The 16,301-nt window shown below is 40.4% G+C and overlaps 1 protein-coding gene across 1 annotated transcript in view; it reads right to left on the bottom strand.

The window, feature by feature from the left end:
• The window catches only part of celsr2 (cadherin, EGF LAG seven-pass G-type receptor 2), a gene marked incomplete at both ends in the record, with an annotated part of 62,895 nt that overhangs the window by 20,976 nt on the left and 25,618 nt on the right, over positions 1–16,301 (bottom strand). Inside the window, 3 exons of the mRNA XM_083939866.1 lie at positions 2,734–2,822; positions 3,004–3,119; positions 7,924–8,146. Coding sequence (XP_083795992.1) covers positions 2,734–2,822; positions 3,004–3,119; positions 7,924–8,146 — 428 coding nt within the window. The remainder of the gene's footprint in view (positions 1–2,733; positions 2,823–3,003; positions 3,120–7,923; positions 8,147–16,301) is intronic.

Genomic DNA, 16,301 nt, shown 5'->3' with positions numbered 1-16,301 from the left:
GCGTCCCCGCTCAAAGCCCGAGTCAATACTTCTCTCGGCTTTTCTTTACCCTCTTTTCGCTCCTCTCCTGCTCTGCTTTTCTGTCCTCGTCGGAGAACAGAGAGAGAGGGGCACCTTCCCCGGGGCCGCATCATTCACTGCCCATGGTCCCAAAGGAAGCAGAGCCAAACACAAAGGCGGCGGTCATTGCCATTCTCCACAGTCCCCCGCCATCCTGAAAGCCACATTTCAATCTAAAATGCTCCCCTCCCCACCTCACCCCCCCTCACCCCCTGCGGACAGGGACGGGTCAGAGCAGGCCACTATGGGATACCTCCAGAGGGAGGAGCCGTGTTTCTACCTCTGTGACTCACAGGATGTGAAACACGAGAGGAGGACGGGGAAGATTTGTTCAGCTAGAGCTGGGCGGCTGGACCCCGGACACTTCGGGGATGTTTAGCACTAAAAATATGCTGCGTATTCAATATAATGAATAGATGAGAGCAGGGACAGTCTGACTTTTTGTTATTTCCCAATAAATCCAAAACGATTCACACCGGAATAGACAATTTGCTATATTATACCCTTCAATGTGTCAACTGCTGGATCAATGTATTTAAGGGGTTTACTAAATATGTACAGGTTGTTAAATTGTTGTCGCTCCACTGTTACATTGTAGTTTACACATGCCAGGGATGGTTGTAACAAGTCTGAAATACCATATAATAAATGAATTAAATATTAAACATTATTCATCATTCACATATTGTGGCTATTCATTTCTTCTTTTAAGTAATGAAGGGGGGGGGGGGTAGGCTCCTCATATGTATGTCATACGTAATGAGGACACTAGTTATAGTTTATGATACTGGTTCAAAACATACATAATATGTATTATATAATGAATAATTCATGATGATGTATCATGAAATCCTGCTGCTCGCCATAAAGAAATCTTCCAGTTACTATTTAGTTTATGCAGTTTGTGTGATTAGTTAATGGATCATCAATTAATGAAACTTCATAAATTAATTTATATGCCACCGAATCAGATAATAATAAACATGTCTGGTATTGTATTGCCCCACCTGATAAGGCAGCAGACACATTTAACCCAAGGTCAGCCAGTTACACAGAAAAGTTTCCTCCACCTGTTCAGCCTCAGAGCAGAAAACCTGTTTTTCACCTCTTCTTCAAACATGCAGCGCAATGACAGATGTAAACTTCCAGGTCAGTAAAAATACAAAAGAATCAGAAACTCACTGAAGTTGAGGGTTTTGTACCAAAGTGATTAATGAGACTTTAACGTCTTCTTGGCAAAGAAACAACTAGTTTTCATCCAAAAGTCGACAAGATTTGCCCCTTCATCACTTCTTCTGGCTAAAATCTGACATGGCCGTGTTATCATAGACACTGAATGGAAAATGAGAGCAGCGGGGGTGTTGCCTGGCAACATCTTTATGATGCAAAGTGACTTCCTCAATAGACTAAAATGTGACATCCTGTGTGCTGATCCTGGGTGGGAAAGTACTGAGAGAGCACAGACAACAGCTCCATACATTCCTCCACAGATTGAGTTGTTGTGATGCTCTTACAGAGAAATGTATCGGTCAAAACATATTTAGTCCCATCTGAGCATGTCTGGAGAAACGCTGCCTTCCCTCCCTCTGGCTTTCATCCATTCATCCACCCCCCTCCCCTCTCTCGTCTCTGCCTCTGTCAGTGTCTCGTTGGCACGTTGGCTGTCTTCCAGATCATCAGCCTGTCAGCACTAAAGAGGCAGTTCAACAAACTTACACAACTAACTTGCACTCGCTGCAGTTCCTCCCCTATGGATGTCCTGTGGACAAAGCTTTTTATTGGGAAAGCATGTCTGTTATCGCTGCAGCCGTCAGTGCAATAAAACCAAACTGTCTGTCGTCTTTAGAAGATCAAACCTGTGGCCTAAACTATGCCTGGTATTTTACTGTCACACCCGACGAAGCAGCAGACACATTTATCCAAAGGTCAGCGACTGTGTAAGAATTAGGAGAAGGAAATGAAAGATTTAATCAGAATATAGCGAGGTTAAACCATGATCAACCCGCAAATTAATAGTTTGACATTCAGATAAGTACACTCATTGGGTTTCTTGAAGAGAGTTGGGTGAGAAGATTGACGCCGCTCTCACGTCCGAACTGTAAATATGAAGCTACAATCTGCAGTCTGGTTAGCTTAGCTTAGCATAAACAACAGGGGGAAACAGGGGAAACTAGCCTAACCCCGTAAAACCAATGTGTCATTTTTACACGTTTTTGTCAGTTTAAAGATTTTATGGTAGTTTTTCACTTTCATACATGTATTTTAATGTTAAAAAAACACATTATTTTTCTCATACTATACTTGTATTCACCCTCTGTTTTAGCGCCTGTCTCTTTAAGCCTTTACCACAAATATATATGAGAGTGGTGTCAACCTTGCCATCTAATAAGTGTACTTTCCAAAATGATGAACTACTTCTTTAAAACAGCAAAATTGTCATTTTCCAAATAGAAACAAAATGAAGAGTTATATATTTCTTCTATAGAGGTAAACAGTATATCTTGCTCTATATTTATTAAGTAACAAGCAAGTAAACGTTTTAGATAACACTGTTTTCAGTGTCTATGCTCATATTTCTACTTGTTATTTGTCTGTTTTGTGAAGAAATATACAACAAATGAAAACCAAACCATAGATATTTGGTGTTTGAGGAGTAGTTGTTCTGTTGATTACCTTGTTGTAATAGTGGACCTCAACCACGTGCCACTGGCCGTCGCTGACTCCTCCGAGGATGTGCGGTGAAACAGTAGTCTTGGTTTCACCTGGGAAACAATGAAAGAGGTGAACAACTGCAAACAACTCACACAAACACAAACCGTTTGAAGTAAATCACAATGAAGTTGTGACTTGTACTATAATAGAACGGGTTTACTGTTTGGGCTTGTGACCTTCATTGGGGTCATCCAAAAAGGTAAACGGTAAAGAACGAATAAAACCAAATACCTGCAGAGAAGGTGAGCTGTATCTGCTCGTTGATGATTTCCATGGCGATGAAATCATGTTTCTCATTGAAGCGGCCGTTGTAAAGTAACAAACCGTCGGACTCTTTGGTAGCAAATCTGAAAGAAACAAACAAAAACAAACTCACTCTTGACTTCTGTCTGTTTGAACAACATTTGTTTAAAATTAGATTTGTTATCTGATATTTGTATGAAACCTGTTTATATGAAATCAGGAACAAATGGGATTGATACAGACAGGATAGAGAAGTACTGAGATTGGTATTTTCATGGGATTTGTTGAAATGAATAAAAAAAAAACTGTACCATAAACATACATAGCCTTTACAAATAAATATACCACACTACATCAGTACTGACGTGTGCTGTAAAAGAGCATCTGTTTTCCGCGGTAACAGAGAAACGAGGAAGGAAAAGAAAGAGGGCTGTTGTCTCCTTTGACCCATTTAAAAATATCCTTACTATCCCCTCACGTTCACCTTTCTTTCCTTTTCACACTGGAGCGCTACAGTAATGCAGTGTGACGTGACCTTACTATCATTAAGACGAGCTAAAGAGTCAACAAAGCCAAGGTTTGACAAAGAACATCGCCCAGATGATGAGGTTAATAATGAACACAAGGCCGAGTCAGAGGGAAAAACAGTCATATTTGCAGCACAGTGAGTAGACATCGTGAATAGATATCTCAGAGCCACATTAATGACAACACACAGACAGAAAACTAGGGCAATGTCAAAGCAGCACGGTGGGGGAACCCATTACCGCAAGTAAAGAAGAAGCGCGCAAGAAGACAGCACAGCAACGACAGCTTCGAACTACATTTCCTCAAGGGGGGGGGACACAGACAGCTGCCAGTGCCGTAACCACAGCCTGAGTTTCACATTTCTGTTTGCATCTCCATGGTGAAACCTGATCGCCCTGGGCCGTCGTGTTGCATGATCCTCGCATATTAATGCACATTTCAATATATCCGAACACACTCGGTTTAAAACTCTGGGGCCTCGCTGTCAATGTGGGATCAAAAGTATGTGGTGGTTTAAAAATATCACGCTTTACCTGTCAGCTGTGGCTGTAAATCTGATCCTGTGGAAATGGGTCACTGGGATGTGTGAAAGTGTGTTATAACAAAAAAAAAAATCCAGCACTAGCTACCGGATTTATTCATTATACATCCCACAGGGGACCCAACAATGAGCCTCATCTGTTAACTGAGAGGCATGTGTGGCTTTCTGGCATCTGTATTTTCTGGTCATTTACTCCGTTAACACGCAACTTCATTCTCCTCAAAAGGACAAATTACTTATTATTTCAAAAAGATCCATCTCAGCTCTGAAACACCAAGTAACCACAAAGATAGAGCGGCTTACTTTCTTTTTCCGAACCAAGTGGAGCTGTGGTGTCGGCTGATTTTTTTTCTTTTTCTTAGAGGAAGTATGTCATTCACACATCCAAATATCTATACATGAGCAGACGCCCACCCGTCTCTTTCAGACTTTAGGGTTTGAGGGTATACTGTACGTGATGCTGTTTTTGTGCAGTATTCTTGAGCTGCAGAGGAGCCAGGGGGCACGGCACCGCTGACCTGCTTACTGAGGAAAAAAGCCATAATCACGACCTCAGAGGAATCAAGGATGCTCCAGCTGACATTAACAGCAGAGACAGAGCAGTCAGAAGGCGTCTATATATCCAGTAAAAAATACAGAACGCCAACGGGAATTAGGATCTAGAGTCTTTTACTCCTCAGTCTTCCAGTCTTTGACTGATCGATTTAAAAGGCTTCTCCACATTGGCCCCCGGAGCCCTCTGAACTATGAGAGTAATCAGCCGGAGCTAAATACTGACTCATCTGGCATCACTGCGTGTCACATTAGGCACCCATCAGTAAAAATAACAACCAGTCTGCCCTTATGTAGGGAACCATGTCACGCTATGCTAACATGCTGCAGTTCATAGGACGTGTGCAGTGGAGGGGGGAAAAATGAGCTCCTTTCTGATTTTACAACCTCTAAGTGTGAATAAAGATACATGAATCTGTGTTAGATGATATAATTCAAAAGAACTGCTGGGAATGAAGGAGATGCTTCATTGAACTAATACTTTAAAAAAAGACTTTTCATCTTTACGATTGATACTGGTGTCGATTCACCCCTTTGGTCCAGACTGAAATATCTCAACAGAACTACAATGTGACAGAAAAGCTATATTTTCTGACTATTTCCTCTAGTGCTGTCAATATATTAACACATGATTTTTAAATGAAAGGTTTTGACAAATACTGTAAGGATTGCCATGATGTCTGTCGTTCATTCATTTGACAAAAGGGATAAATCTTAATGACTTTGAGGATCCACTGATTTTTTTTTTCACTAGCCACAATAAATGTGTTTCCATTCACCTGTTTTGATGCACATTCAATTTGATACACCAGAAATTTAAATCAGAATACCACAAAGATGTTGTATCTGATAAAAGCTTGGAGAATAAAACATGATAACATGAAGCATGTGACTATCAGATCTGTGTAACCAATCATACATTAACACAAAAAAACAAATAAATGCCACTTTTTTCAAAAATCGCTTTCCTTCGTTTTGAGGTTTGACGCGAGCTCTTTTGCTTTCATCATCTTCTTGCACTCTCTTCTTTTTCTCTCAGCTGTTTATCTTGATCTGTCCGACTCCTGATATTTGCACAACAGTAATAGATGGATGTGGTTTGACATTTGTGGTTTTGATTTATGTCTCAAAAAATACTGCCTTTATTGTAACGAAATGTTCCCAAAAGGTTGATCTGTAAGAACTTCGGTGTTCCTAACTTTTCCTCTCGAGGTAGAGTGGTCGTCCACTAGTCAGAGGGTCGGGGGTTGAATCCTGCAGTCTATGTGTCGAAGTGTCATTCCAGGTACTAGAGAGATATGAACATCAGCATGTTAACATCCCATGGTATAGTTGTTAGCATGCTGAGTTTAGCATTTAGCTAAAAGCATCCTTAAGCCTCAGTACGGCCTCACAGAGCTGCGAGCATGACTGCAGACTTTTTGACAAAAGCATCAGTTCAGTCGCAGAAAATATGAGATATATCACTGTGAGAAAGAGTTTAAATCTTCTTTGTGCTGATCCTGAGAACACTCTGTACCTTTTTGTGAAATCTCAGCCTAATCGCGGAGCTCAACAGCACAGAGCTGTGACAGAAAGAGACCTAAAATTAGCCGTAACTGTGAGTGAACAAGATCCGCATCCTGAGCCGTTCATCATAACAGAAGCTCTTTCTGGGAGAACCTGATCAGTTCGGGCTCAGGTGACGGAGCCACTTGTTGACCTCACCTGCCTCAGGCTCTCAGTATCGGCACCTTTTACAGCAACTACTACACAGCTTCGGTGGCCTGCCAGTGAAATGGAGACCACTTTCAAAACTGGTTTGAGCGGTTCTCCATCAAAAAGGCGTCATCTGAACCGTGCTTAAAAAGGAGCCCATAAAGCTCACAAGGGGGATATTATTTCCACCAGCAGCCATTGTGGGTGTCAACCCCTGCCAAGCACGTCTAAGGTGACGAGTATCACAATGAGTAAAGCAAAACGGCAGGACACATTCCCTGTGATACTTTCCGAGAGGTGATCGTTGTTATCACTTGTTGTGACAGATATGAAACAGAACGGCCGGCTTTTATCGTTGATTACATTTCATCACATGGAGAATTCATGCAGATCGGAGATCCCACCGTCTCTGCATGTGTTCAGTGCTCACAGATCATCTGCTCCTACCTAAAGCACCTTCCCCCTCCACAAACCATCAAATGATCAACCAAAGCTTCAGTTTCCCAGCTTCATAATAACTGATTCTGACGCCAGTTGAAAGAAATATACTCATTGATGTCTACGGTTATGTAAGGAGGCACTGCCATAAGGGGAAATACAAACAGAAATGAGATCTTGCTAAAAGTAAAACTGTCTACTTTTAAAACTAATGTTATAAAATTTACATGAGGCGTTTGCAGGTTTTTCTTTTTGTGCAGTGTAAGAAAATAAAGGAACCTTGGGCTCAGATCTTTGCTATTTTTACTAAATGCTAATTGTGGCATGAGATAGCACCTCCAGCTCTCAGAAAGTGTCAGTGTTGGTAACGCCATCACTGCTTTTGCACATCTCATGTCATAAATCCTTCATGTTGTCGTAAAACTTGTAAAGATCTCTGAGACTAGTTTGTGATTTGGGGATATTAAATAAAATCCCAAATAAAATCGCAACTACAAAAAAAAGATTTCTCAGGATACAGAGACGTGAAGTCACAAGGAAAAAAATAAACAAATATTTAACATTTGGGAAGAAATAAAACTAAAGCAACTCTAAAATCTAACCTGAAGCTGACTTGAAAAAAACGTAGCTATAACACTGTGCATACATAAAGACTGCACACTCGTCCAAAGTCGGCCTCTCTCAGGCTTCACCTTGGCGAGGGACACTGTGCTGACATAAGCCAGCTGCTGACTCACGACCAGTGACACTGACTGTAATAAGATCAGACTCACTCTTGGCTGCAGGATTAACATCTTCATTTTATGAAAGTCTCCAAAAACCCAGCTCCTTCAGCTCACCTTGTCTCCAACGTTTACCTCACAGTACAGTACACAGTAGGTGCACCTCTAATGTGCTGTATGTGTTTGCAGTGGTTCAGTATTTAAAGCACAGGAACTATAATCTGATACCAGAGTGGCTCTACAGGAGATGGCTGTTGTTCAGTGAGCCCATTACTGCTATTAAACACCATTATGGTTACATAAATGTGCGGGTGATAGCATGCACAAGTAGGATGTGGGGGTGGAGGGAGAGTGAATCACAGATTACTGAAAGGCGATGGAGAGATCCAGGTGAGCTGCAGCTTGTTGCAGGGAGGCAGAAGTGCTTACGTGAGAGAGAGGGTGAAGTGAAAGCGCTGGCGGAGGCCCTTGAAGGTCAGGAAGGAGTGCGGGGGGAAGTTGCGTGTAGTCATCTCACAGTATGGCTTCTCGTAGCCGCCCGGCGGACACTCGCACTTAAACCCGCCGACCAGCAGGTTCACACAGGAGCCTCCATTCTTGCAGACTCCAGGGGCACAGCGGCCAGAGCGGGATGACAGCTCACAGCGATCTCCTGGACACAGAGGGGTGGATGGAGAAAAGGGGGGAAAGATATGAAGATTAATATTGTTTGTGACAGCAGCATCGCCTCAGTCATCCCTGTGGCTTCCACCTGCTGTATGCTTACTATCTGTCACCGCAGCTGTCCTCCAAGTGCTGTTATAGAGATGTAACATTATCCACCTCATATATACAGCACTACTGTTTCAAACATACAGGAGTGGATGAAAAATCACCCATTGCATTGTTAACTAAGTGCATCAGAGAGAAAAAAAACTATGAATCAGAAAAAAGTAGTTTGTCTACAGTTTCAGTGTTTATCTCTTCTTTGTCACACCCAGTCCTCCCCATCCTCCCCGTCCTCCCCCTGGGAATATGGTTGCAGGTTGTGCTGCATACATATTCAGGAAGACAACACGATGTCTCAGAGCAGTGAGCTGGAAGTGCTTATGTATTCCGACTCTGAAGTAGACAAACGTAATTATTGCCGTTTCTGCAGACCGCAGAGGCTCATGATGATTACTTCCTGCTTGTTCACACCTCACAGACATTTGATGAGTTCATTTTCAAATTACAATGTCAACTAGATGTAAGCAGTTGTGTCCTGTCTTTCAGACATTGTTATTTACAGAAAGTCTCCTCCAAAGGGAATTCATGTTGATGCTTTTTCATGATAAACACTCTTCTTAAATACCTGCCAAAGTAAGTTATGGATTATAAACAGGGCTACACCAACGCTTGCTTACATAATTGATTCATTTGATTAATTTATCAATTTCACCAAAATATATCAGAAAATAGCAAGACACATCCAAAACCCCCAAAAAATAAACTTTACTATCATATAAGGCAAGTCAATGTCAATTGAGAAGCTGGAACAAGAGAGGAAAAATAAAAACTTCATCCAGAATAAACGGATTCTGTAGATCAGCGAATCATTTCAGCTCCAGTGATGTTAATATTAGTGTTCAGACACTGGCGTCGGCTCATCTGCTTTTTCTTACCAGGGCTCACCATAGGTTTCAGAATTTGATTCCTTATAATCAGAATCAAAATTTGCTTCAATTGATTTTATTTAATCAGAGATAAAGTGGAATACAATTATTGTTATATTGCACTGAACAAATGATGAAATCAAGGACTTCTGCTGCACTGAATCACAATGTATTCATATCATGTGGATCTGACACTTTATAGACAAGACAATTTTTTATCCAAGAAAATAATCAACAGTTCAATAAATGATAAGAAATAATCGTGAGTCTGAGCCCTCGATCACACTGAGCTGAACTGCAGAAGGACGACAGTTGTTCGCACAAAGCAAACAGTCATCAATTTGAAGAGAAAGATCAGCACAACAGCCAGACGTGCACAGACAAAGAGACTGTGTCCCTGTTGGGCCTTCGCCCTCCGCGGCCCGGCTCACATGTGCCGTTTGTATGGATCCTCCGGATTGGGAGGCTGCAGCAGTTGCTCAGGCGAGACCTTATGCTCCCACGCGTGAGCTGGAATTTGTGTCAAAGCCACTCAGTCAGCAGTGTGGAAGACTTCCGCACAACCCTCATCTTCATCCAACACCACAGGCCTTTTTATTTACTGCTCAACCATTAATCACTCTATTCACAGTCCGCTGAAAGCAAGTTTCTTTGTTTTATCAGTGTTGTTGGGGTATGTCTTTTCAGTCAAAGTAAAGTCAAGAGATGATGAAAATTGCTGACGATGACACTGAACATCTTTTGATTGATAGAAATCATTTTGCAGCCAAAAGAAGCTACAGTTCACAAGAAGGCAACACCAATTATAACTCTGTTTAAATGGTTACTTAATGCTTAGGAATAATAAATAGATGATTTACAGTCTGGTAATAACTAAACCTTTGGGTTGCCAGGTTGTGGGCCAACATGGCTTGTTTCACCTGCTTAGATCTGTAATTCATTCTGCGGTGAACTGCTGACCTCCAGGAGCAAAGCTGCAGAGCATCAAGGCAAAACCTTCTGTTAAAGATTTACCAACACTTAAGGCCGCCAGGACAGGCCCTATCTCACAATGTTAATTCAGCGTGAATCTTCCCATTAAGGAACTAATTTTCAGATTATTCTGACAGCACATGAATGCAGCACAAATGCCCTATTTTGCAATGTTAAAGAAATCATCCTGTGATCTGTATATGGTACAAAATGATATGGGTTCTTCCTTGACCTACATCCTTCCACCAAGTTTTATGAAACTGGCCAGTGGTTTTTCCATAATCCTTTTGACAGCAAAAACACACACAAACAAACAAACAAACAAACAAACAACCAAGCAAACACACAGACACACTGTACTGAAAACATACCCTTCTTGACAGAGGTAAGAACTGCAACAGTGATGGCTTATTGTTCAGCCTTTGATAACTGAAGGTTTTATTAATGGGTGTTTTTTTTACTTGTATGTTCAAAACCTCTAATCACAGAAGGTCTTTTTATTTATGCTTTATAATGATTTCTGACCTGAAAGAAACAAATACATTCTAAGTCTTTTAACCTGACAACTTTGTAAGTATGTCCTACTCTATTTCAATTCAATTACATTTTATTTATAGTGCTGAATCATAGCAAAAGTTATCTCAAGACACTCTACATACAGAGTAGGTCTAGACCACACTCTGACTTATTCATGATTTACAGAGACCCAACAATTCCTCTACAGGGGTAAAAACTTGTAGCATGTCAGGGTGACACTCTCTCCCAGAATAGTGCGATAACAGCTCATGACAACTTACAACGCCATGTTCTTCCTGATGACAAACTGCTGGAATATGAAGCCTTTCTGTTCCAGTGTTGTCTGCCTTGTTATTAATTCAGCAACTTGCTGTAGGCAATAAAACTGCTTTGTTTCTTTCAGCAGTCAGAGTGGTCAAACATTGCAACAGCAAACATGGCTGTATTAAACAGAGCTGCTCGGATCACAGCGACACTGACGTGCTTTACTGTGGAAAACACAGAACATTTTGGTAGAAATGTACACAGATCAGCCTCAGTGATATCTGACAAAATGCTTTTCGGTGTTCAGTTCATCCCTGTGGGACGTCTTCACCACCACAACAGCTTTACGTTGCCAGGTGAGCAGCACAGCGGGGCAGAGATGGGCTCACAGTCACAATTCTACAGAATATCCTGATCAATAATTCAAACACATCTCCTCTGCTCTATTTGCATCCCCTTCCTGTCCTCTAAGTCCCATCACTGTGGCCACTCTCTGTGTTTGGAGCCAGCATCAATCATTAAAGCAGCAAATCACACACATCCTGTTTTTATTTAGACAGGAAGAGACGCTCCAGCACTTTACTTTCTGTTTTTGGTTCATAAATCTCAGTATATACTTAATTAAACATATACTGGCTTTATAAAAATTGTATATAAAAAGGTAAAAATCAAGGTGTGACAGGATGGATTAAAAGGCATATTTAAACATTAGCGAAACACCACTTTGCAACTACCAAATTGAAAAAATGGAATTAAAAGCTACTGCAAGCGTTAAAGCAAATTATATAGTGGCTGATAAATTTAGATATTAACACCTCTTCCTGCACATTAGCAGAATTATCCTTGTTTTTCTCAAACATAAAATGAAAAAACAGGTGATGATTTATCTGCTTAATGGGTTTGTGGCATTTTATCACTCTTCTATTTCGTCATAAATTAATCCCAGAGGATCTTCACAGAGAGAGAGAGAGAGAGAGAGAGAGAAAGAGGGAGAGAGAGAGATAGAGAATGAGCGGGAGAGAGGAAGTAAATGGACAAATAAGCCTGAACAACTTCCTGAAATTAAAGATTCTGCTGCAGATATTAACACTCTTATTTATCCAAAGCAGTTGTTTCCATTTTATCAAACTTAATTAATCAAATATGTGGTGTAACTGTGTCTCCTCAGAGATCTTAAACCTGGACAGGTGTGTCTGAGCTGCTGCTAAGAAACAGACGAGCATCGTGGTGTGGGTGGATCCCTCCAGACCCACCAAAGACAACAAGCTCTGAGAAGCTGAGAGCAGGATCCACTTTCACTGCAGCAGAGACTCAAACAATGACCGGGAGGTCAGTGTGAGGATATCCAAAGAGCACTCAGGATTATGAACGTGCACTTTGAGATAAGGTGATCAATAACAGAAAAGAAACATGACCTTGAGCTACATCTGGGATCAAATCTTCTCGTCACATCGCAGGTCATCTAGAGCCTGAGGACCGAAACACTTCTCCCACAGCGGCTTCAAAGACCCAGAATAACTACTGCACTAAATAACTGATATACATTTACTTATCTTTTATTATTCACACTTTTTCGTGTAAGGTTTTTTCTATTTATGATGATTGACTTTTGCTGTAATTTTTCTACCCTTACAATGTTTGTTATATTGTTGTTATGCAACAAACATCAATGCAAATTTCTTTGATACGATACAATAACATAAGAGAAGATACAATACGAAACAATGAGGGATGATATGATACAATCAATACGAGAATATATGAGAAGATACAATACGATACGATAAGATAAGATAAAATAAAATAAAATACGATATGATCAGCCTGGTCACCAGAAAAAATGTTGGCATTGTACATTTCTGCAAACCACAGAAACGTTGATATTAAGTGTTTTTAAAGGCACCTTTTAGCGTCTGTATGCGACGTACCAAGCTTTCACCTGACTCCAATGTGAAAATATCAACATTAATATTACACGTTCAGAAGAAGAGACTTAGTATAACACACCTCAAACTCCACTCAGGAAAAAGTTGGGGGTGAATGGTTGGGTCCAGAATTTAACCTGGGAGACCTCGATTCATGTCCCGTCCCATGTCAAAGTGAATTTATATAACAGATTTACTTACCTAACCATGTAGTTTTGATGCCTAAACCTGCGTAAAGTTAATAGTTTTTGTTTGAATTCACAACGTTAATCATGGGTTTATAACCCAAATCAAAAAGTGTCTGTATGTGACGAGAAGGGAATGAGATCGGGTTGTTCAGATACGCTAAGATCCAGCATATCTGTGGTTTTCAGCACTGTACATAAAAATGATCCCATTGACTTCCACACAGAGCGGTATACAGATTTAAATGTCAGAAAAAGAGAGCTCTGGTGCTGGTGTGGGGATCTGTATGATTGGCTGATACAGCACGTGTCTGGCAATGTTTTTGTTATTCATGCCATCTCTCAGAGGCAAATTATAGTGGCTTTCAGCTCTTGGCATGTGTTAATTTCAAACACTGGTGTGAGGTGATTTGAAAAAACATTGCGAACATTCACCAGTTTTTGCTTCAAAATCACGTCTGCGCATGAAAAAGCCACAACTGAATTGTGGTAATCACTGAATGATCATCACAAACACATGCAGGATTGTACAATTCACTAATTTTCATACGGGTGAAAAATTTGTTCACGTCGTGCGTGTTAAGTAAAAGGAGCATGACACCTTGTTGTTGATCAGAATGAATCAATCGAGCCAAATCATCCACGCTGTCCTTCTGAAGAACAGCAAAGACGATAGCCATTATATTTTGTTCATTTTCTTTCCTACTACCATCTGGCAACGCCTACGGTCCAACAGTTTCACACACACACACACACACACACACACACACACACACACACAGACCATTAACACATAAACATTCCATCCAACTTTCTTACACACATAATCACAGCTTTTTCAGCACTTAGCTACCCACCCGAATCACACAGTGAGCAATTTTGCTCACACACACACACACACAGACACACACACACACACACACACACACACACACACACACACACACACACACACACACACACACACACACACACACACACACACACACACACACACACACATAGCCCCACCACAGTGTGGAGACGGGTGAACTCAACTCTCACTAAAGCAGAGCAGTGGGAGTTGTAGATCACAGAGGAAAAATACATCAAATAGAAACCTGAAGCTTGAACAACCTTGTTTGATCAGACGGTCTGACAGCGCGATTCAAACATCTTGAATCATCAGCTACATATTAACAACATTCACTCTCACATAACTAGACAAGTCCTGCATAACTGTATCAAACAGCAGCTGAGTCTGAATCCCCTCCTGATGGAGACTGATGGAGCGGATTGTGATCCCTGCTATAGAGTGAAAATACACCCACTTCACCCACTCACACATTCACTCCCCGTCTCTGCCGATTCCCATTATAAGCACCTACAGTTTGGATTCGACACCCACAGCTGTGCAGAAGAATACGTAAGTGCCACTCCACCTGGACTCTTAGTGACTGAGCCCACACATCCAAATGCCCGACACTATTTCAGGCTTCATAAACAGGAATAATGGAAGCAATGCCATTACAGAGAGCGCAAAGACAACAGCGTGGAGGTCTTTTCTGCTTTCCAGTTTATATATTTCTTTTAACAAATGAAACGAATGTGATCAGCTGTGATGTGAGAATAAGATTTTACAGAAAGGGAAAGTGAAGTGGTCCTTCACTACCTCCGACTTCTGCTATTAGATAAGATGAGTGCACAGCTGCTGAGCACCTGCACATAAATTTAACAACTCTGTCCCAAAAAAGTAACAATATGACAGCGTAGAAATAAAAGTAGAGCCAGACTGATTGGCCTTTCACGGACAAAACGCTGTCCATCGGTATCAGCGTATGGGATGTCCGATATGCAACAATATGAAAACCTGTTATATATAATGCAGAAGACGATGCTTATGGTGATTTATAAATGGTGCCATATAGCAATTTATTTCATTTTTATTATTCTTTATTTAAATGTTAAGAAATAGGCTGTTACTGAATATGATGTTTATTTATATATTATTTTATTTTTTATTTATTCTTTATTTGCTCAGTGTTCATGTATGAAATTGGCTGACCTTGTACGTTTGTATGATAATGTTAAATATTCTTTAACAAAGTTAAAGTTTCAGGAAGCAGCCTCCTGAACAACTTCGCAGAGCGATATCGGTACAAAAATGGTCAAAATCGTCTGTTTTCATTCTAGCTCAAAAAGTCAGAAAATCGGCTGCCATTTCGGTAATCAGTGAATTTTTTTGTCTAAAATCGATATCGGCCACAAAAGCCAATGTCGGTCAAACTTCACTTAGGCGTAAGGTCCTGAATTCAAACTTTGACTTGAGTAGGACAAAAGTTTTAAAAAGAAATGTTCTTTACGTAAAAAAAAGTAAAAGTACCCATTATACAGAATATTTCAGAATATTATAGAATTAGATCATAATCCATTAAGCATTAAAACTATTTTATATACTGTTGGGTATTTTAATCTATAATAATACTACATCTGATTGTATCTGTTGATTATATCTTTGTATTAATAATTTGTGTAATAACTGGATCAATAATTAACAATCTGAATTTGTGAAGAAACTAGTGTCTAAAGCTGTCAAATAAATGTGGAGTAATGGCATTTCCCTCTGAATAATGGATTTGAGGTATAAATTAGCATACAATTGGAATAATAAAGTACTGTGCTCGAGTAAATGTACTTTACGTTACTTTATATCACTGCATTTAATAAACCAGCTAGGACGGTGCTTCAAAGACAAGATGAAACTACGAATCACATTAAAAAGTCGGGGTTTGACCCACTTAACCTCTCAACAAAAAGATGGGGCAACTACACAAATATTCATACTGCATAAATTAGCATGTTTTAATTTGCTTCCTCTTTAAACTCTTTTTCAACTTCTCCCTTTCCCCCTAACCATGCAAAGTATGAGCAGACAGTCTTTAACCCTTTGAGGATGTGAATAATATTTGGAGCAGAGACTGAATAACAAGTCCAACCGGTTCGCAATTCTGCTGCCAACAGTAATAAATTAATGATTCATTATCGCTGCAAATTAAAGCTCCTGTTCTCTCCGTCTCAACATACTGTGTTCTTTGTGATATATACTTTTTCTCTCAGGTATTTTTTTTTACCACAGGGCATTTTACAGCCAGGGGACACTCTCCATCTGTAGCCATGTATAATTAATAATTCCCTTCCCCTATTTCACTCAGCGATACTCATCTGGATAGAGAAACTGATGCTGTTTTCTCCACAAATCCCCAGCTTCTAAACAGACATACGAAAGGTTTGTTATAGCATCAGTCTTCCTGTTCTTTGAAACACTCCTACAG

This window comes from Echiichthys vipera (assembly GCF_963691815.1).
Source record: "Echiichthys vipera genome assembly, chromosome: X".
Lineage (NCBI taxonomy): Eukaryota > Metazoa > Chordata > Actinopteri > Perciformes > Trachinidae > Echiichthys > Echiichthys vipera.
The sequence above is the reverse complement of the archived record's forward strand: the minus strand, read 5'-3'. Positions and strand labels throughout refer to the sequence as shown.